General features: G+C 51.3%; 1 protein-coding gene across 7 annotated transcripts; it reads left to right on the top strand.

Moving 5' to 3' along the window:
* The first annotated feature begins 236 nt into the window (after positions 1-236).
* On the top strand, positions 237-19,829 carry PRRG3 (proline rich and Gla domain 3). Of its 7 annotated transcripts, none has more exons than XR_007358345.2 (5): positions 243-352; positions 4,515-4,682; positions 5,630-5,671; positions 6,608-6,811; positions 8,842-9,465. XR_007358345.2 is itself a non-coding variant. In XM_048863270.2 (5 exons), exons 3-5 carry the CDS (start codon positions 5,665-5,667, stop codon positions 14,842-14,844), a joined length of 705 nt encoding a protein of 234 aa, XP_048719227.1. In that variant the 5' UTR covers positions 243-352; positions 4,515-4,682; positions 5,630-5,664; the 3' UTR covers positions 14,845-19,829. The 7 variants fall into 7 exon arrangements, 3 of the variants coding, with proteins under 3 accessions (XP_048719228.1, XP_048719227.1, XP_048719229.1); XM_048863270.2 differs by lacking the exons at positions 6,608-6,811; positions 8,842-9,465 and adding exons at positions 13,569-13,729; positions 14,308-19,829; XM_048863272.2 differs by lacking the exons at positions 6,608-6,811; positions 8,842-9,465 and adding exons at positions 13,569-13,729; positions 14,308-19,829 and having other exon boundaries at positions 4,492-4,682.
* The last annotated feature ends 2,581 nt before the right edge of the window (positions 19,830-22,410 follow it).

The raw sequence follows: 22,410 nt of genomic DNA, 5'->3' as shown, positions 1-22,410 counted from the left end.
AAATGGGACGGCCCTTCCTTCAAAGGCTGCCCTCTCAGTGGACACAGCAGGCGGCAAGGCCCGCCGTTATCACGCTGATTGGTCACAGCGGGAGAGGCGGCCCTCCTCTCCCTTTTTGTGATTGGGCAGATTAGATGGAATTCTCACGCCTTAGCGGCTGAATGATTGGCCGTAAACGTCTGCCAGCTCCGCCCCCGCTCTGTGATTGGACAGAGAGGGCGGCTCAGCCCCGCCCCCCCCTTGTCCGCGGGTGGACACTGGTAGCTGCCGGCTTGGGCTGCGCCGGGCGGGCGGGGAGCCGTCGGCTCTGTGTGTGCGCGCGCGGGGAGCCCGGAGCTGCGGCGGGCATGAGGTACTGGGGGGAGGGGAGGTACAAGGAGGGGGTCGTGGTGAGGGGTATGGGGTGGATGGGGTGGGGATTAGGGGCAAGGGTGAGGGGTATGGGGTGGGGAGTAGGGGCAGGGGGGAGGGGTATGGGGTGGATGGGGAGGGGAGAAGGGGCAGGGGTATGGGGTGGATGGGCGAAGGGGTGATGGGGAGGGGAGAAGGGGTGGGTGTTTAGTGTGCATAGGGTTGGGATAGAGGGGAGGGCCATGGAGTGGGGGAATAGGGCAAGGGGCAGGGGATGAGAGGAGAGGGAGTTGGGGAGGGTAGTGGATGGGGAAATAGGGGGAGATGGAGAAGAAGAGTCAGGAGGCTAGAGGAAAGGGAGAGGAGAGGGCAGTGGGAGGGGGCCCATAGGAATGGGGGGGTGGATAGAGGAGCAGGGATGGGGAGGGGGCCTATAGGGATGGGGGGTGAATAGAGGAGCAGGGATGGGGAGGGGGCCCATAGGGATGGGGGGCGTGGATAGAGGAGTGGGTATGTGGAAGGGGCTGGAGGAAGAATGAGATGGATGTCCGGTGGGGGCACTGTGGGGAGTGGAGGAGAAGGGGGGAAGAAATGGGGCAGGGTAGTGTGAAGTAGTATGACTTTTTAGGAGCTGGAGACAACCCAGGGCTGTGGGAATTGGGGGTGCAGTAGAGACTGGGTGGGAGGCTGAGGGGTGTGCTAGAAGAGGGACGGTACCGGGATTGAGGGGGAGGGCGGGCTTGGGGCTTTGGGCACTGGAGTAGAGAGGAAGGGGGTTGAGTCCACCTTTGGGAATCAGGAGGGAGGCAGGAATGTCAGGGAAGTGATGGGGAAGGAAAGAGGGGTTGGGATGGGTGGGGGGGAGGGGAAGCACCGATGGCAATGGAGGGAAGAGTGAAACGAATCGGTACTTGAATACTAAACTCCAAGGAGCTAGGAAAGTATCTGCTAGGGTGTGTGGGTGCTGTGGACTGTGGGGGAAGGTGTGTTCACTGGGGCTACTGTGGGATTTGGGGCAGGTCCAGGGGGCTGAAGCTGGAGCGTGCCTGGCTGGTACGTATCAGCTTACACAGTTGTTTGCGAGCATACCACTCCAAACCTGGTGAGTTTTAGGATTGGTTTGTGGGGACGAATTCTGGTCCCATTGAGGGTTTGTGGATTGGTTTGTAGGATGGCATCCTGGCAACCATGGGGCTTTGTGGTCTCTGGGAATTGGAGCCTGTGGAGCCTTCCCCGATGTGTTGATCTTGGCTTTGAAAACAAAAATAGTTCTTAGAACTTGCAAAGCAGCTGGCATCCTTGGCGGTATGACGCCCAACAATCCGGCAGCCTCCCGACGTGCCACCACACGTCAGTGGTGTTACGGAATCCCACAACCCGTTCCTGCGCTGGCAAGAAGATCGGGGGTTCTGGCTTATCTCTCTCTCTGCGTACATCCTTCCCTCAGACCACACACCCACGCAGAGTCTGCCTGTATTGCTAGAGGTGGAGGACACCATATTCTACCAGCACAGTTTCCTTCTTCAGCATCATCGTTGGGTGGGGGGAGCCCGGGGGTTGCCAGGTCTGGAAGACACGAATGTGTGACTGCATCAGCATCCCCATTGCTGTATCCCTCACGCCTCCTCACCATTGCCATGGCAACCTCCTATTGATGGTGTATTTATAGAGGAGGAAAACACTGTTCAGAGAAGGAGGGAGGAGAACTGATCGGGTGGGCATTGAGGCTGGGTTCTGGGTTTGGATTCCTTAGCTTTTTGTTATCTTTAGGCAGAAAAAATTAACTCTTCAGTGTCCCTTGAGGTAGAATATTTTGTGTTCCAGACCCTGTGTTTTGTATGGGTACCTATAATGCTGGTGTGTTCAGAAATGTGAAATACATGCCCAGAATATAAATGCATTTCTATATAATCTATGTCACTTGCTGCTATGATACGTGCACGTCAATCATGTGTATGGTATACGCATGAATATTGAAGTTCATATCTACCAGGTTGTTTTTCCACTGGATTAAATAGCCCTACTCCTTCGTGCTAGGAATATACTCATGTTCCTCAGATGACCTGTGTCCTATCAGCTGGCCCTTTGCATGCTTAATTCAAGAATTACCAGCCCGGCCTCAAGCTTATAATTAAGTTTAAAATATCAACTTTCTTAAAATGATCCCCCAACCCCCGCCACACACACACATACCCCTACCCCCTGAAATGTGTCCCCTCGCAAGAGGGGTGTACATCACCGCTCATCAGAGACACCATGTGGCCTAACGAGCCAGGATTCCTGATTTCTAATCCCAGCTCTTGCCACTGACTTGTGTGAGGATAAATTAATGATTGTAGACCACCTTGTCCCTTTTAAGTATTGTTGATGAAGATGAGGGTTTGTGTGTAACCCTCTCCTGTTGTCACGTAAATCTTTATTTCTTAATGAAACTGAACATAAGCAAAAATTAGCCAGAGCAAAGCAACCTCTGATTATAGCCGATGCAACTGACCACGTTATAGTTACAAGTTCTCAACCTGTGTCACACCAATGTTTTAGGGACTGAAGTTTCCTCTATTGGGCTAACCAGAGCTTACAAAAAATTTCCGGTGTTGAAAGCATCTATATTGGTCCAGTCTGTCTTCCTAGCCCCTGGTGGAATGTGAGATAGCAGACTGTAAAATCAGGTTATCTTGCTTTTTTCCTTCATCCCCACTTTAATTCCAGCATGTATTTTGCAGTCAATATTTCACAGACTGCTAGAGAATGCTTTAGGCCATTGAAATGTGCATTCCATGTGGTTACAGACTTATTTTCTGTGTCTAACCATTCTTGATACAACAGCTTCTAAAATCATGTAAGACACAGTTGTGGTGTTGGTGGATAGAAATGTTAGTAATAACCAAAAAGAGGTTGTGTGCAAGGTTCACTACTCTCTGCTCTGTTGGGGTAAGAAAAAACTGCTCTGTTACTGGAAGCCTTAGGTTTCTGGGTTTTGAAGAGATGTGACTTTTATTTATTTCGTGAGTAAAGTAACTGGGCTTAGAAACTGTTGCTGAGCTATGTAAGGACTGATCTAGATCTGAGTATTGTAAATCCTGGACCTCAGACTAGTGTAGCTTTTATTTCTTGTTGTTTCTCCCCTGAACCCCCAATAATAAAAGTAAAGTCCGGTGAGAATCTTTTTACCTCTCTGGTTTGCAGTGTCACTAGAGCCCCTGGATGGAATTGGGTTCTGCTGTGCAGATCTGAGATGGGGGGAGAAAAACTGGGGAATTCCTGTAACGATGCATCATGGGCTTGAGCTGGCTAGCAGAGCACAATGGGGAGGTGGTAGAATAGAGTCTGAAGGATCCTCTTGTCACTGGTGAATAGGAAATTGCTCCTGTGTATGGAGGGACACCTGACACTTCTGCATAATGTGATTTCATTGTTTACAGCAAGTTAACCTTCCAAATGTAGTATTGCCTTCCTGAGTTTGCACACCGCTGTAGCCTCACTGCGGGGCTGTTAGTTTTGCTGTGCAGCATTAATGGAACTCTTCTCATTTGCGCTGCTGCTATTCAGGAGGTTGAGCAGCAGTGAAACAGTCAGCAGTTGTCATTCTGCAGCTACGCGGGAAAGCTGTGAACAGCAGACGCATCCACTGGAACCGTTCATGGTGGAGAAGGGCTCAAACATAAATACACTGGAGGCTGTTGAGGGGAATGGGTACAGTAGCAGTAGCCGGGAGGTGGGGGAAGGATAGAGTAGCAGGCTGCTCGATTCCCCTAAGCAGTGCATTCCAGCACACTCTCTTTCTAGCAGCTGGGGATACTATTACTATATTACTGTTACTCAACTTGTGTTGAAGTGGTGCCTTGGGCCCTGGTCCATTACTGGGGCCCCTGTGTGCCAGGTGCTGTACAAATCCAAACAGCTTACGTTCTGTGGGTGTTTCTTCCTTCATGTGGCTGGTGTATTCACCCTAAAGTTAGCAGGTGCCAGGTGAAGTTTTCAAGCCTGTAGTACAGTATCTATGTGCTGTGGAGATTGGCTTTGATCTGGCACCTCTGGGTGAAGAAATCCTTGTTTGTTTCTCACCCTCTGGCTTGGCTCTGGGCTCCTGGCCATCTAGCTCATCTTTCATTTTATGGACACTGTTCTTTATGCACCCAGATGTCCAAACTCTCTTCTTCAAGGGCCTGATCCTGTGAGGTGGTTGAGCATCCTCAATTCCTACTGCCTTAGGGAGCTGAGAACACCCCAAGCAGTCTACATGAGGGAGGCTATGCCAGTAGAGCCGCCTAGAGGAGATGCGGCATAAAGAGATCTTTTGTCGGTATGGTTGAACCTCCAGCCCAAACGAGGTAAGCTATACTGGTAAAAGGACTCATGCTGGCAGCATCTACATGGAGGTTTTTGGCAGCCTAGCTGTGTTTTCACACCCCTGCCCAACATAACTATTCCAGGAAAACTTTGTGGTGTAGACCTGGCCTCCACAGGTTGCAGGATCAGGCTACAAGTTCTCAGACCAGTAAGGCTCCTAAGTGCACACTGAGGGTTTAGACTGGCTGGCAGAGCCTTCCTGGCCACGTAAGAGGCTCTGGCCTTGGAACGAGGGGTAGTTAATGTTAGGGCAGCAGAAGTTGGACGTAGCCTGGCAGTGAAGTACAAAGTCTCCTGCTGTGGGGAGAGGTTGTAAAGCACTTTGCAAGCCTGCATGTTCTAGGCCTCTCGCCCGCCAGCCTGAGGCTAGATGATATAAAGCAGTCAGTTAATATGTGGGGACTGAGTGTGCTACATCTCTCCTGCATGATGTGATGGAGCAGAAGCCATGGGGGCGTTTTTACCCTCTCCTACTGAAGTGGGGCACATTGTTCACTGAGAGACAAAGATGCTCTGAGCTGACTGATGGGAATCCCTGTAGGCCTTGTGGCCTGCCTCTTGGGCACTCGGGAGTTATGCAGAGCCACTGATATGCTCTGTCTTGAAGCCAGGGGATTTGGGGGCAGCCAAATGGACATGTGGGGTGGGAGGTCTGAAAGTGGGTTGGATGAGCTGGCGACGGCCAGCTGCCATTCTGCGACATGTGGTGTGTACCAAAGGAGCCTGGGGGCAGTATTGGGTGGGTCATAGTTTCCTGTAGAGACGATGGGTATATAGAGCTCAGCTGGGTCCTGCAGCAGGCTGCCTAGGCTCCAGAAAAAGCCATCTTTCCCCATGGATCAGTCCCTGCTACTGGTGTGACCAAGGGCTTGGAACCACGGCCTGTGGCTTTGAGCCCTCCATGACTCTCCCATTTTCTTCCCAACAGGTAGGTGAAAGCCCTGAGTATCTGAGCAAGACAGCATGGCAAGTAAGTATTTCCCAATGAGGGCCTCAAGGGCAGGGAGGGGCAAGCGTGGTGTCTTCACCTCTTCTGGAGCAAGGGGTGTTGGGGGACAGGTCTCTTGCATGTGGTGGGGGAAAGGGCTGGTAGCCTCCTCTTTGAGAAGAGGGTAGGGAATAGTCTGTGTTGCCTTGGGTCTTAGAGTGGAGCAGTGTCATGGCCCCTTCTAGGATCAGAGGCTTGAGGCATGGCTCTGTCTCTTCCTGCACATCTCTTCGTTGTGTGTTCCTGGGCTGCAGAGTCAGAGCCTGGTGTACAGGAGAACAGCTGGGTGAATTGTTGGTCCCTCTCGCATGCCTGTAGCACACCAGGCACCCCCACCCAACTGCGTTTTCAGTTATGCCACCATTTGGCTCAGCCTTGCTCTCACCACCTTATCAAGCCAGAGTGGGCACAGATTGCTGGCCTAATAGCCCCAGTCATGCAGAGTGCTGCTCTGCCCTTCCCACAGTGCACTGGTCACTGCTTAGGCAGCCTGCCTGGTCTGCTTTCCATGCTGGGGCCATTTGGCTGGGGGCCTGTTACCTGTGCTGCCCAGGTGGTGGCGCTCATTTGTGCACTGTGTTCACAACAACCCACTTCTTCAGCAGTAATTTGACTTTGTTCTGCTCCAGTCGCCAGTATGGCTCCTGGGAGTATGGTATGGGCAGATCTGAGAGTGCTGTGGGCATTGATGACTAGCTGGGAAGGGGAGGTTACCCAGGCCCTACAGTTGCTGTGTAAGCGAACAGCCAAGTAACCCACTGTAATGGCCGCTGCTTGGACTAGCGAGCTGTGCTGTGACAATATCAAGGGCCTGATTGCTCAGCACGATAAAGCTGGGACAGTAATAGCAGGGTGGAAAAAGCATGTTTGATCTTTAAAGAGCTACACTGAATCCTCCCTGCTCGCTCTTGTGTGCAGCCTGATGTGCTGCTGCGTGGCACAGAGGCTGCATTCAGTGCTCCGCTGGGAGCTGAGGATAGCCCTGGTTCTGAAGCCAGACTGGGAGAGGCCAGGGATCTTGGGATCTGCTTGGGGCATGCCAGGATCCAGACCTGACAGTGGAGACAGCGGTCGAGCTGAGCCAGCAGGAAGAGCTGGGGGACGAGGGCTACTCTGTGCCAGGTACGCAGCTCTTTGTTATATATATTGTGCCAGTGGCTGAGGGCAGGTGCAGGGGAAAGAGTGGCTTGTTATGGATGCTGCCATTAGTGCTTTTTAAAAGGCACTTGTCGCCTCAGACAAGGGTGGAAGGGCCCACCTCTCCCCCTACCCTGCCATCCCTGGCTCCACAGTTACCAAGCCCTTCCCCAATAATTCCCCAGTAACACTGCCCAATGCCTTTTTGGCCATATGAGCCACGTTCACTGTTAGGGTGGCTGTACCCAGCAGCCGCTGAGCAATGCCATCTGCTTGGACTCGAAGCTGGTGAAGTAAGGGGGGGAAAAACAAAATAACACAAACTGCAGCTTAAGCCTACAAATAAGAACTTGGTGGCAGGAAGCTACCTCTTGTCTGCTGTGGCCAAACGTTTGTGGCACTGCATCTGTTGGTCCCTGGGCTATGGCACCCAATTAGCATGCTGCTCTTATCTGGCCTCAGTCATGTGCCATTCTGTCTGATTAATGCATGAAAGACAGTCATTGGCATATTTTGTTATCAAAGTGATGTAGAGCTAACACAGGCCATGGGAGCTGCCAGGATAATTACTGTTTATCCTACCTGCTGTCAGGCACTGAATGCATTGAAAGAAATCTACCGTGGATACCAATTAACTGTAATCCTTATTCCTTTGTGTCTGTAAATCTTTCGTCACGCTTGTGCTCCAGCGTACAGAGGGAGATCTTCAGGGGCACACCCTGCTGTTGACAGTCACTGGGGCTCACTGGTCTTAGTGCCTTTGAAAATCTCTACCCCCCCCCCCCCCACACACACACCTCCCATCCAGTTTGGAGGCAATGCTTATTCCCCTTTACCCTGTAGAATAGGGGAGGGCAAATTACGGCCTGTGGGCTGGATCCGGTCCATCAGGGCTTTCAATCCTGCCCGCGGAATTGCCAGCCCTGTGGCGCAGCAGGGCTAAGGCAGGCTCCCTGCCTGCCCTGGCCCTGCGCCGCTCCCGGAAGCAGCTGGCATCACATCCCTATGGTCCCTGGGGAGGGGAGGGGAGAGGCAGAGGGCTCCGTGCAGTACCCTCGCCTGCAGGCACCACCCCCCTGCAGCTCCCGTGGCCAATGGGAGCTTTGGGCAGGGGGTGGTACCCGCAGGCGAGAGCAGCACATGGCGGAGCTGCCTGCCTCACCCCACCCCCAGGAGCCACTGCCAGACATATTGGCCACTTCCAGGAATGGTGCAGGGCCAGGGCTGGCAGGGAGCCTGCCTTAGCCGCACTGCTGCGACCCTAGAGCCACTTGAGGTAAGCAGCGCCGGGTCGGAGCCCACAACCCAAACTCCTCCTGCATCCCACACTCCAACCCTCTCTCAAACTCTGCACCCCCTCCTGCACTCCAAACCTCTGCTCTGAGCCCCCTTCTGCACCCCTCACCCCTCCTGCACTCCAACCCCTTGTCCTGAGCCCCTTCCTGCACACTGCATCCCGTCCCACACCCTCTCCTGCACCCCAACCACCTGCCTCAGTCCTATATTCATGGCCCTGCATACAGTTTCGCCACCCAGATGTGGCCCTCGGGCCAAAATGTTTGCCCACCCCTGCTGTAGAAGCTGACGCAACCCCTGCCTTCTCTGAGCCTGTCCCCCAGTGTCCACTTGAGTGACTCCAGGGCTAACCTACCAGCCTCCCGCCTCGCTCTGATATCCCTTGCTCACTCTTGCTGGGACCATCGGCACAGACATGTCTCTGAGGCTCCTGTTTGCCTGATAAGTAGTCTTTGATTGTGTGGTTATACTGACTGTCAGTAGCTCCCCATCCCTTCCTTGTCCTTCGTTCCAACGATTTAGCATCTCCACCCTTCTTGTAACAATTGTGAATTCTAAGGGGTCCTTGCGGGCTCCAGTCCAAGGAGAGCCTTTCTGGAGGCATTGGCATTCAAAATTGAGCTAGAACAATGACTTCCATTGTGTTCCTTAATGATCCAAGGAATGATCAAGCTTTTGATTCCCTTATTGAAGCTCTTATTTGTTTCTTTTCATTATAGAAGCCAGTATAGCACCGTGGATGTCTCAGAGCAGGGAATGGGCCAGGTGGCAAGGTTGCACAGTGTTGGAAAGGCTGGCAAACCTGAGGTCCAGGAAAAGCAGGAACAGGCTTGTCACTTCAGGAAACACAGAGGGAGACTCAAAGGAGATCGGAGTGAGTGTTCCAGTGTGAGGAGGAGGAAGTGAGGTGCACTTCTGAAAGACTGGATGGGTCAAGGCAGAAGGCCGAGGAGCTAGTGCCACGCTATTTCCAGAAAGATAGGAAATGACTTGAGGATAGACAGCTCCATTGTGAAATCTCCACCCAGTGCATGAAGGCTGAAGAGCAGATGACAGCCAAAGCTGACCCAGCAACCGATCCCTGCATCATCTGCTCAATACATCCCTGCTAAGCTGTTCAGTGCTCCTCTCAGGACAGCTCCCTCACAGCCATTCCCCATGAAACTCCTTCACAAAGACTGAAGAAATAGGAGAGCTGGGGCCCCAGTGAGATGCACTTGATGACTGTAAAATAGCCTCTCCATTCCCATTGTTTTTGTAAATATGTTGCTCTGGTCTAGTATTGCAGTTGGCCTGCATCCTTTGTATAATAAAGTAGATTCTGGAGAAGTCATTGTAATTCACATCCTTCATATTGTTCTTTATTATCCATGTCGAGCTGTCTGCGGTGACTCAGGAGCGTGACTACCAACCTCAGGGCAGACTGCTAAGAACCAGGGCACAAACCCCAAATTGCCTGCTAGTTCTATACTTAGATTTCGCCAACCAATTATTAAGTGTAAACTCCGGCTCAGTAACAGCCTTCATATGGAGTCATATTATATACTGATATGCCGTATATCAGTCGCACCTTAGATCTCACACTGAAGACAACACTTGTAACCAATCCTATAATAAACTATTTAAACATTTAGTAAATAGAAAAGGAAATGAGTTATTTACAAGATTCAAGCAGGTAAACATAAATATACAAATGAGTTACAATCTTAAGTTTCAAGAGGTAGAAGCTTCTATAAAAAGCAAGCTCTATATGTCCTTTAGGGCTAACGTGGACTAAGCTCTGGGGATCTTTTGCTTATGCATAGAAAATCTTGCCCCCCAGAGTCCAAGCATCATAGAGATCCAGTTCTTTATTGTTAAGTGTTTTTATTTCTCTCTCTCCATGCAGGGGACTGGACTAGATGACCTCTCAAGGTCCCTTCCAGTCCTATGATTCTTTGTGCTCTGAGTTGTAAACTCAGCTGATGGGAGGAATCCACTTGCATGACTCATCTTCGTGGTGGGAGGAAGAGCAGAGCAACAAATGTCTTTTGTTCTCTTTAATGTTCTACAATAGTCCATCTGATGTTGATGGGCCTTCCTCTTGGCCAGGACGTAACACCTTCTGTTGGTGACTAGCATTTTACACTAGTTAATGTCTCTGTTGTCTGGTGATTTACAGCGTCACAGAAGCTTACAATACAAATGCTTAAATATTACTTGCAGCGTCTGTATCCCATATTTTGAGGTGAGATTAATGCATGCAGCAATTCACAAGCAATCTGTAAAGGTTAAACATGTTATTAAATTCTCATACCTATTTTAATAACACTAACACACAGGTGAGCCAGACTGCTTCCAGCTGTATATTTTTCCGTGATCAGTTGAGACATGAGGACTTTGGCATGAGCTGCCACCTGATTTGCCAGTGTCACAGTCCATACAACAGCAGTTCTCTCTTTCATAAACTCCCTCACCAGAGCAAATATTAATAAACCCCAGGGAAAAAAAGTAAATGCAGTAACTCATCAAGTGTATCCCATCATGACCAAAAGCTGGTGGCATGTCATAGCAGTAATTGCTAATAACACATCAATGCCTCTGGAGCAGTATACTCCATAAAACCACTCACCATACCAGTTGAGAGTAGGAAAAATGAAGGTCTCATGAAAACATAAGGAGAAACCTGCCACCAATATAGCAACAAATGACTCCTAGTTAAAGACAAGGTAACATTTTTAGTTAACTGCTCGCATGATCCTTCTTCCAAGTCCTGCCATTAGTTAGAAAGTGTGTGCACAGAGCACTTACTGTCTGGGCAAATTGCAGGCTGTGCTAATGAACAACTGCTTCATGTGTAACAGTTTGGCTGTGTGAAAGTTGTTTCAAATCCCGCTGCCCTCTCACTCCATTGTGCACAGGAGACCTTGCCTTTGCTTTCACATGGATTTTGCAAAATGCATGTGATTGCAGAGATAATTACTGCAGTAGTCAGTGAAGTGTCATGACTGGTAACCCACCTGGCCTTGTCTCCCAAATGTGCACTGTCCTGGATACAGGTCTCTGGGTTTGTGCCATCTGGGAATGGTTTCATGAACTGAGGCACTGGTTGGCCTGCTGGGTGACCCTGAATTGCTGTGGGGATAGAGACCCCATCACTGCCTGGGACGTTCCGTGAGAGTATGGGTCCCCTCTGTTCTCCTGGAAGAGTCCAGAGTGTTTGACCATTCTCCTGCGTGCTCTGAGCACCCTGGGTATGTTTGCATGATCTTTGTGTGATCCCTGATTATTTAAATCCATGAATTCTCTTTGCCACCTTGGCTGCTCTGAGCACATGCCACTGGATGGAATGCCATGCCATTGCGAGAATCTGAAACCAGCACCTGCTGGAGACTTCCTAGCCCCAAACTGGGACCCAAGGGAGAAATAACTGTCCTGGGTGGATAGCTTCCACAGGGCAATCGCCACTCTTCGGCAGGGTGATTGGCTGTCTCCTCCTTGTGGGCTGGTGCTTCTGCATTGGGGCTAGTCCACACCCACTGCACTGAAAAGTGTCCTTTCTTAGTATGAAGTTATGCAGCTGCTTGCTGCTCCTCACAGGTCCTGAACCACTTGGTGTCCCCAATTTGTGGCATGGTGTGGACCCAAAGTGGGATTTCATCTGTGGAGTGTCATCCTTGTGTACTGCACAGATCCAGCCATAGGTGGGGTAGGGGCATGAGCGTTGCAGCTGAAGCTGCGTGAACTGCTGGTATTGGTCTCTGGCTCTTCACAGATGCTGTCAGGGCTCTCTCTACTTCGTAGCAGCTGTCGGATGCACCTCAGGATGGCCTCTCCAAAGCTCCAGCTGGAACCATTCCTGAGCTGAGGGTTTGTCCTGGCCTGTTTGAGAAAGGGAGTTGGAAATAATGCCAACTCCTGGGGAACTATGGGAGTTTGGCCTCATCTCCGACAATCCCTCGGGGATCACAGAAGGCCCTTTAGAATCTCTCACCCTGTAATGGTGTACTGGGAACGTGGGATTGGTAATGCAGCATAAGGGGCGGGGAGAGTGGGGGAGAGCACAGCTAGCATAGGTGCATTGGCCCATTGGTACTTAGACTGGCATGATCCCCTGCTGCAGCTATCGTGGTTCAGCGCTGGTGCAGATGCCGCCTAATCTGCTGACCTATAGTGTAGCTGCAGCATGGGCTGTGAGGATGACGTAGAGAAGGGCTGCAAAAGCCCCAATCTCCTTCCCTCGGACGGTGGTGCCTCTTAACCGAGAGTCCCTGCTCATCATTGGTTCTGGCAGCAGATAGACGCATGGCGCTTTGGTTCTCCTGAGCCGTGGTGGTGCTGCCGGCCACGCAGCCTGCCAGGGGAGGGCTCAGACCCTCTGCCTCGGGAGCTCCTGTTCCTCCATCCATGCCTCTTCCCTGGGCCCTGGGGCTGCCGCCTCCTGTTGTGGCCATAAAGGGGGCAGTGCCATAGCGCTACCAGTTGTGCTCCGGTCCCCTATTGCAGTGGGCGCTTTGCCTCTCATTCAGCCGGTGGTTCCCAGCCAATTGAACTGAGTGCACGTGGTGTTGTAAGGAACCAGGGCAGGTGTACAGGATGGCTGGACCAGCCCAGATTGGGTGTTGCATAGGCTTCCGATGCCGTTAGACAGGAGACTGCAGGTGGGTGATATTGCAACAGGAGACCCTCAGTCACATGCAGGGAGCAGCAAACCAAAGGGCAGGCAGGGTTTTAACATGAACAATATACCCCAGGTGTGACTAAAATCCCTTTGGAGCTTGGCCAATGCTTTCAGTGGATGTGGCCCAGAGTCCCTCCGTGATCACCACTGCATTGTGTGGGTTGATTGCAGGCTGGGTTCTGATCTCCTCCCCCTGCATCCCAACAGCACTGGATTTCACTTGGGCAGAGGGGCGGGACGGACAATAGCACCGAGGGCCTGAAGTTACAACCAGCCCGGTGTAGCACTTGCACGTTTTCCCCTCAGTCTAGTCCTGCCCGCACTTGGAAGCACTCAGGGCTGTTGAGAGAGAGGGATGGGCTGTGATGTGGCACTGCCGAGGTCATTGTGTTCTGCTGGTGCGGGGGTGGGGACTATTAAAACTCTACTTGTGACTCTCTCTTGCCATTGTCCTCCCTCAGCCCAGCGCAGGGTTCCCGTCTGGCTCCATCACGCTAGCACTGGCCAGCTTGGTCGTAGGCAGCGGGAGAGCCTGTAAGGGCTGCTCAACGCCTGTTCTGCCTACTCTCTGGTAGGATGTTGTGCCCTCTGAGCTCGCGGGACTGGGTGGGCGGACTCTAGCACTGGGCTGTGTAGCATAGCCAGTGGGCACCTGTGCTGCTGGGTACCCGAAGCTGCCACCTGTGTAGTAGCCTGGTCCCTGTGGCAGCGAGAGGCCGCTCGTTGGATCGTGCTGGGGCTGGGTGCGTGGGAGTCCTCAGCGCCTCTCTGCGTTGTGTGTTTCAGTGTTCCTGGGGGCCAAGAATGCCCACTCGGTTCTCAAACGCTTCCCCCGGGCCAACAGCTTCCTGGAGGAGTTCCGCCAGGGCACCATCGAGCGAGAGTGCATCGAGGAGATCTGCAGCTATGAGGAGGTCAAGGAGGTGTTTGAGAACAAGGAGAAAACGGTACATGGGGGGTGAGGCTGTGGGGAGCAGAGCCCGAGGAGATGGAATAACTCGAGCCCTGAGGGGGGCGTGAAGGAGATGGAGGGGAGAGAGAGCGGATTGCCCTGCCCGTGAGGTGGTTTGTTCCCTGGGTGTCAGCAGGAAACCTGAGCTCAGCTCACCTGTCCCATGCAGCGCCATGTCCCTGCCAGGTGTCCTTGCACTGCAAGCCAGGATGTGGGCAAGGCATGGCTGGTACTGCTACCGTGCGCTTGTGGCCCGCTCCCTGCCCCCCAGTCTAACCAGGGCAGGAGGTGGTGCTAACACAGGGGCCCTCAGCCTCTCATGGGGCCGCTTGCTGCTGTCAGGGCGAGAGCCCAGAAACCTGTGCACTGGTTCCCATGATGTCTCCGGTACTGGCTCCCGGGTTTGTGTTCCGTTGGAGGGGAACCAGTAGGCGGTGGCGGAACAGTTCTACCTCAGCTACAGGGTGGAAGTTGGGCATGTAAGCGAGCAGCCCCTTCCTTCGGCCACCAAGCTGAGGGGCACTGCTTTGACATGAACGCCTGTGACTGGTGCTGGTTTGTTCCCCTCTGCAGATGGAGTTCTGGAAAGGCTACACCAACTCTGTCTACTCCGTCAAGGACCCCGGGCAGGGCACAGAGCGCTCAGATGCCATGTATGTGGTGGTGCCTCTCCTGGGAGTGGCTCTGCTCATAGTCATTGCCCTGTTCATCATCTGGAGGTGTCAGCTGCAGAAGGCCACGCGCCACCGTCCCTCGTACGCCCAGAACCGCTACCTGGCCAGCCGAGCGGGCCGCAGCATTCCCAGGGTCATGGTGTACCGAGAGACATCTCACAGCCAGGGGGACGGCCAGTCCCAGCGCGAGCCAGGCAGCAGGGTGCCTGCTGATGGCAGAGCAGGAGGCAGCTCCCAGCTGGATGGCACTCTTTACCCGCCGGAGCATTCCGTCTCAGTCCTCTCCAGACTGTCTAGCGCCACCCCGCCCCCTTCCTACGAGGAGGTGACCGGGCACCCGGAGAGCAGCAGTGGCGAGGAAACCAGCATCTCCTACAATGACCCACCGCCCAAATATGAAGAGATAGTGGGAGTGGCCCCTGCCTTGGGCAAATAGTGGCGCTAGCTCCCTGCGCCTGGACCCTCCTCTTGGTGTAATTCTCTCTCTCACTTTTACTAGACGATGCCATCACGGAAAAGCCTTACCTTCTTCGCTCACCAAAAATAACCGTCCTTAACGGGGGGTGGGGGGTGGCACCAGAGTCCAGGCTGGGGTGCAGTGGAGAGCAGCCACCAATGCAAGAAGCCACAAGCCCTGGAGATCCCCCCTCTCCTGCAGCCACAATCCAGCTTGCACAGGCTCTGCATGGAGAGAGACCAGCCCCCTAGAGGCACCCTGGCAGGTTGTGTTAGGTTCCTTGGTGCCCATGATCACTGGGGTGAAAGGATCTCGCAGCAGTGGAGTTCCTCTCCCTGTATCCCAGCAAAGCCCCATTTCTTTTTGTAGTGGGAAGAGCAGAGCAGCATGAACAAAACCTTCCCGAGGGGCAAGAGGTGCTTCCTGCCCACCCCAAACAGGCGGCTCTGCCCATGCGACGTGGCACTCACAGAAGCGGGGAGGGGTGCTCCGTGGAGCGCCAGGCTGCGAGAACGGAGAATGGCCCCGCCAGCCCTTTCCCATAAGTGCCATAACAGCAGGAGATGAGTGGCAGATTGTCGCTGGCCCTGTGGGGGTTCTCATCGGTGTGTTCAATCCAAAAAATAGGTGTAGTGTCGTCCTGTGTTTGAAACAGCCACACTGCTGCCTCGGTGCCCACCTCAGCCTCACTGCATATGCACACACTGTCCCTGGCATCCATGGCGCTGAGAGGCCCGTAGTCATGGGACCAGCGAACAGATAGACAGGATCTTTTCAATGTTTCTTGCAGCATCCATCAGTGGAGCCGATGATGGTTTGTGCCTCAGCAATCGTGTTGTTCCTACGTCTGGATGAGGTTCTGTTTTTCCCTGCATCTGGACTGTGGGATCTTTGTCTGGGAGAGGGTAGGGGATGGTCCTGGCTATTTCACTGCTCACTTGTTTAGCACTGATATTTTATTTTGCCTTTGGAAGATTTATTTTTCCTTGGTTTCTTGCCAGGGGTGTGTGTGAATGTCAATCACTTGAGATCCCTGTACAGCTTTGCACAAGGGGTGAAACAAATCCACTCTCTAGCTCTGTTACCAGGATCAGTGAAACAGATGCAGTTTATATCGTCCTCCTCCCTCTTCTCTGCTCATTCTGCCCACCTGCATTGTTGTGATCTTCTGTGGGATGCGGCTGCAACCAGGGAGATGTTTTGTGATCCTGTATCTTATTTCCAAAGGGGAATATCCCAGGGGCTAGTGCCTGGGTAGAGAATGTCTCTAGAGGTGGGGACTGGGGTTTGTGTCTCAATGAGCACTGCTTTTCGTAACATCTGTTCTAGTGAGCGGTGCTTCTGTAACAATTGGGGATGAGGGTGTTGAGCTGGGATTGTCTTCTTGTGCCTCCTGTCTTTGTGTGTGGCTGAGGCAGGTGGGCAGTGGTCTGTCCTTTTGCCCTGCATGACGCCAAATCAAAGATTGATTCTGGCAGATTTTTAAGGTTCTTCCCTTTCTTTAAGTGTGGGGATGCCTCTTTCTCCTTGACTCTTCCCCGTTCCCCTCCCAGACCTCTGCCAGGGCCTCTTCCACAAATTGGACACAGTTAAAGAGGATGTCTTTCCATCCCATTCCCCATCCCACCATGCTCCAGCTTCCTATACCAGTGCAGTCTGTGAACAATCTGCAGAAAGGAATGCGTTGAACTATATGCTCACCAGGCTGGAGGCAGATGCAGTGCAGCACCCCTGCCATCCTGCACCCCAGACGTGCTTCCCCATGTCCATTGCAGCTTTGCTTCTGCGGGACCATCAGCTCTGCAAGGTGAGCATGTGAGACTGGTCTCCAAGGCCCACAGTGTGATCTGTGCTGAGGCTACTGTACAGAATCTGCTAAGGCAGAGGGGAATCCCTGGGGCTTTGTGAGATCAGGGCAAATTGACTTGGGACCGTAGGGCCTGGTGCACCTGCCAGGGTAAGGCAAGCATGACTTGTTTCAGCGTCTTGTGTTGCCCCTTGCTGCCTTCTGGAGCTCACACAGTTGGCAGGGCAGGGCAGAGCTAGAGGAGGCGGGAGGCACAGACGAGGGAGAGCAGAGGAACAAGGGAAAGGGGAGGGGGAATTGTGGGTGAACATGGTCTTGTGAAGTAAAGTGGGGGAAAGAGGAACTCAGTGCTGTCCAGCCCATAACTCAGAGGAAGCCCCTAGATACTCAGGCGCTCTGAATAGCCAACTGAACCGTGCTGCCGTCAGCTCAGGTGCTTTGTGATGTTTCTGTTCAGCAGGAAGTGCTGTGCGGGGAGTTGCCGGGGCTGGTGGACTCTTTCCCCTCCCCAACCCCTGGCAATGTCTCCAGAGGCTGGGGCTGGCCATATGGGGAGGAGGCATTTTCTGCATGGTGCATGTTTGATACAAGCCACTACCAAGCATCACAAATGTGACTCTCTGTTGAAGATCCCATGTTCACAGCATTGTGCTTTATATGCAGCCAGGAGGTCAAATCTCCACTCTTTCCTATGACTTTTGGTCACCTGTAACCGTAAAGAGATCTATGAAACATCACAAACATACAGAGGCTGCATGTTGTGGGGCAGATTGTGGTTAAGGCATAGGACTGGGAGCTAGAAGGTCTGGATTCTGGCCCTGTCCCTGAGGCAGTGTGTGACCTTGGGACAGTCACTTACCCTGTCTGTGATTCAGTTTCTTCCTCCGGACAGACAGTAGCTTGTGGGGGTGTTGTGAAGCTAAATTTACTGCATGTAAAGTGCTTTGAGATCCTTGGATCAAGGTACAAACAATCCAGTGCAAGATAAATGGACGGAGCTTAGGAAAGTTCCCTATAAGATTCTGCAGGTTCTTTTGAGCTTCCTCAGTCTGCAGAGGCCTCTTGGGTTTAAGAGTGCTTTGGTGCGTGGACATGGATTGGGTTACCTGCGGGGTTTCCGTAGGGGCTGTGTTGAACTTCAGGCTATAGGGCTACCAATTTAAAACCAGAACGTGCTGTCAGACTCTCTCGAGTTGCAGTGCACACTGAGTGGCCCAGCTTTCATCAGCAGTAGCGGACCTCATGCTCCCATGCTGCCCCCTCGGATCTGTTCTTGGGCCCATTTCAGAATGCATGGAATGTGCAGAAATTGAAGGTGTGGGCTGATCTGGCTAAGGCCTGGATTTCACAGAATATCGGCAGCTTTTTTTCTAAAGAAACAAAGCGTCAGCCACACTGATCATGTTTGGTTTTCTAAATATCTTTTTTGAAAAATCTGTGTTTTAGTCCCTGACTTTTTATTGCGGTCAAAACATTGAGAACCGAACATCATGATTAGTTACAGAGAGCAACTTAATTAAACAGTGGACCAAATTCCTTGCTCTTACGAGGGCACAACTCCATTGTCATACACCAGCTGTGAATTTGGCTCTCTGACTGACATCACCTTTGTTATTGTTTCCCAGTGGGCTTTTGCCTCACTCCAAATTCTTTCTTTCTCTTCCCCTCTCTTCAGAAAACAGAAGCACAATGAGCACAGTAAAATCAAAGAGAAACCCCAGCAAAAGGTTTAATGAAACCAACAAAAACCGTGTGCCTCAAACTTCCCTAAACTCTTTAAACCTCTTCTGCAGTCCTGTGAATCTAAAAGCTGCAACACTGTGCAAAGGCAGAGGAGCCTGACAGTGATCAGAAAAAGAAAAGGAGGACTTGTGGCACCTTAGAGACTAACCAATTTATTTGATCATAAGCTTTCGTGAGCTACAGCTTACTTAATCGAATGCATCACGAAAGCTTGTGCTCAAATAAATTGGTTAGTCTCTAAGGTGCCACAAGTACTCCTCTTCTTTTTGCGAATACAGACTAACACGGCTGCTACTCTGAAACCAGTGATCAGAAAGTGACCCATGGCAGCGTGGCCATGAAATGCATCCAGTATACAAATGGCATAAAGTGAACTCTGTTTTGCTTTTAGTGTTGCTAATAGCACTGGAAGGCTAATTCTGTCTTGCAGGGTCTGATATTTACCTTGGAGATGTCCCCTTTTCAAAGCTGCTTTGGAAAAGTAGCTGATTACTGCTTACTGGATCTGAACAATGGTTCAGCTCTGTTACTTTCTTGAGGAGAAATGGATTATTGGTGATGTTTATGTAGTGCCCATGAGTTGCACAGTGCACTTATGCCCTGACTGTTACAAGGACGACAGCTTACACTTAGGATAAGCACGAAAGGAATTACTGAGGGAATGAAACTGCCCGTACTCTTGTTGCATGCCATCTTGGAAAGCAATCCAGTTGCTTCTCTGAGTTGCACCTCCCACTGTCTCTTTTACAACCCTGCTGGTGAGTTCCTCATTGCAAGGCGCTTGGCTTAGCAAGCGGGGCTCCTGCTCTCTCCCTTGTGCCCCCCCTTCTTGTTGGCAGCCCCCTGATGTGGTGGTCTCACTGTGCTAGTATTGAAACGTCCAGCCCTGCCACCCCTGTACTGTTACCAAGCACAAACCTCCCCCCACAAGCACCTGAAAGGACATTTCAGCTGGATGGAAACTCCCATCACTACATATACCTCTCAACTGTCCCAGGTTTGCCTCTGGCCCAAGCACATCCTGTGTTCTCACTCCTTCATTCTGGAAAATGTCTGACAGTGGAAAGGTGGACTCAGGAAACTGAAGGTTAGAGAAAATGTTATTTCTGTTCCAGGCGCCGCGCTTGCATTGTTTGCAGATGCCTGCACTACTGTTTGTTGTCTCTCTCTCCTTCTGGGGCTGTGGTCCACACGTGGGCCTTAGTGGGCTGAGAGGTATATATGGTCTGTAGCCGGATCAGGATCCACCAGAGCCTGAAAAGGAACAGAGGGAGATAGATGGGAATTTATTCCTCTCTCTCTCTCTCTCTCTGTAATATTCACAGTAATTAACCCTGCGGTTTGTATTCTGTAAAACTTGGTATATTTCTGTGCCAAAATGTTATTTATTAAAAAAAAAAAAACACTGTCAAAATTGTTTAGTGTGACTTTTCTTTTAACTGAACTAACTTGTTGGTTCCAAGTTACTCTGGGGGGGAGGTCAGCTCCTATTTAGGATGGAGGACTTTTCTGTGGGCCCAGTTCAGCCTTGCACCTTGTGTAGTCATTTACATCAGTGCAAAGTGAAGCACTATGAAATCACAAGGGTACCATTTTTCACACCTATTGTATGAGTGTAAATAGCTACACACGGTACAAGGTTTCTGGATGAACTGGGCCCTGTGTGCCTTTTATGGACTAGCTTTCTAACTTGTATGAAGGTGATCAGTAAACTCAGCTTGAAAGGAAGGACTAAAGAACGCTGCATGCAGGGCTAGAGCTGGCATTATGCTTATTGAGAGAGAAAGAATGGCATGAAATTCATCTTTGAAACTGTACTTGCAGCTCATAGAACGCTGTGCTGGAAACACAGGGCGTGTTGTCTTCAGGTTACAGCCCAGCACTGGCTAGAGTCTGTTTTGGACTGTGACCTCTGTCACCCTGTAAAGTGGGAATAATGCTTACTTCACAGGCACATTGGGAAGATTAGCCCATGCTGTGATATTTATAGCGCAGCTCAAGAGCCTTGTCTGGAAGGCAATATGCACTGGTCTGGTTTCGGCCTACCAGTGTCCCTGCCAAGCAATCAGCTGTCTGGCTGACTATCCCCGACTGTCTCCCCAGTGCCAATGCACCAGGAATGAAAACCAGAGGGAAAGGTGGTGTTTGCTGATGGCGTATTCAGTGCAGGGAATGAAATGCAGTCCTCGCCCCACGGAGCTGACATTTATGGAGAGAATACTGCTAACAAGCAGGGCCCAGGGGGTTTCTTGGGTAATATTGATTGGCTGCAGTTATAGCCCTGACGTGAACTGCTGCCATGACCTTTCAAGCAGTGGCCCAGGCTAAGGTTGATTAAATGTCTGCAGTGGTGATGTGGGGTGAGATTTCCACAAGGACCTACAAAGCATTCAGGAGCATTAAGTCCCATTGACTTTTGGTGGGACTTATGCTCCCAAGTTGCTTAGGCATCTTTGAGAATCTCCCCCATAAACAGCAGGACGGAGGCAACTTGGGGTTTATCTTAAGCCCTTTTGTGACCGAACTCTATGGCCAGGAATTGAATCTCAAGCCCCTGGCTCCAGGAAGGTGATTCAGAACTCCTTAAAACCGGCCATACTTTTGCATCATCTCATACCACTTAGCAGGCAGTAACCCTCGACAGGTTGATGTGGTGTTGATGGTGGCTCCTTCTTTTGCTGAGACTCTCTGAGGACACTTAGGCCTGGCACGTGGGTTTTTGTCTGGATTTAAACTTTTCCGTGCCATGCCTGCAGCCCACATAAGGACATGCCCCAGCTGGAGCGTCTCAAAGTAAAACTGACTAGAGATGCACCACTGAAACCGGGCAGTGTACATTGTCCAGAGTAAAAGATGCAAAAATAAACAACCGCAATAAATGGGGCAAAGGAAATTAGAGGGTAACGTTCTTCAGTTTCCACGCTGTAGCATGCCATTGAGCATAGGTGCTCAGAGAGCTCAATCACGTTTTCAAAAATACATATTTTAACCTGACCATGTCACGTTTTTAATAACAAAACCATAGTGTTACTGAGAAGGATTTCCATTGAATGGCAGATAGTTTGTGGAGTGGAGGATGGGGGGGAGATTAACAGCCAGGCGCCCCGGTAATAGCGCAGTGATACAGTACAGAGCTGAGACACCAGCCCCATCGAAACCCCAGAAAGCATATTTCTCTTACACCGCTGCCCCTCTACCAAGTGCACGGTCCCAATCTATCTGGGGACTGAGTTCTAGAGCGGAGAGCCCTCCACTGCCATTGTCCCACTTCCAGTCCCCCAGAGTGCAAATCTAGTGACTGTCAGCAGGAACACCCGGCTGTGAGGGTGGAGCAGCCTCATGGGCAGCCAGGGTGTTGTAGATGGAAAGCACCTTAAAATGTCACTCAGGGGATTGTAACTTCAGATGGGGAAAACACAGTTGGAGCAGAGGAATTTTTCACAATCCTGTGTTCACACTAATACGTAGATCGGAAGCTCTCTGTTCTGTTTGTACAGTATCCAGCACAATGGAGTCCTGATCCAGGACTAGAGCTTTTAAACACTATGGCAGTAAAACTAATAACTTCCTTACAAAGAATTGAAAGCAGTTTCCTGGGAATGGCAGAAGAGCATTGTCTTAGGGCCCTTATGGGAGGGAGAACAGTCTAGTGGTTAAAGCTTGAGGATTTTACTACTATTCCTGGCTCTGCCTTGGTGAAATGATCTTAGACCAGTCATGTTACCAAGTCTGCCAGATGGTAGCTACTTACCTCTCCCTGACAGGTTGAAGTCATTAGTGTTTGTAAAATGCTTGGAGGTCCTCAGAAGCAAAGTCATGTAGAAAAGCAAAGCGTCACACAGCCACTAGGAGTTAGCTGTTTGCCATGTCAGGGATTAGTGCTGGATGAAACGCTCCAGCCAGGAGGCTTGAGGGAAAATGCCGAACATATTGTGTGCGTAACAAGGTAAGTGGATTTCTAACTCCCACAGACAAGAAGACAGGTGCTAATTAGC

The sequence above is a fragment of the Caretta caretta genome, chromosome 9, assembly GCF_965140235.1.
Source record: "Caretta caretta isolate rCarCar2 chromosome 9, rCarCar1.hap1, whole genome shotgun sequence".
NCBI lineage: Eukaryota > Metazoa > Chordata > Testudines > Cheloniidae > Caretta > Caretta caretta.
This window is presented reverse-complemented; position numbering and strand designations above follow the sequence as displayed.

Excerpts from the sequence above, each read along its gene's own strand:
- PRRG3 (XM_048863271.2), top strand. Across the intron at positions 13,730-14,307 it reads TTGAGAACAAGGAGAAAACG|ATGGAGTTCTGGAAAGGCTA; the intron begins GTACATGGGGGG and ends TCCCCTCTGCAG.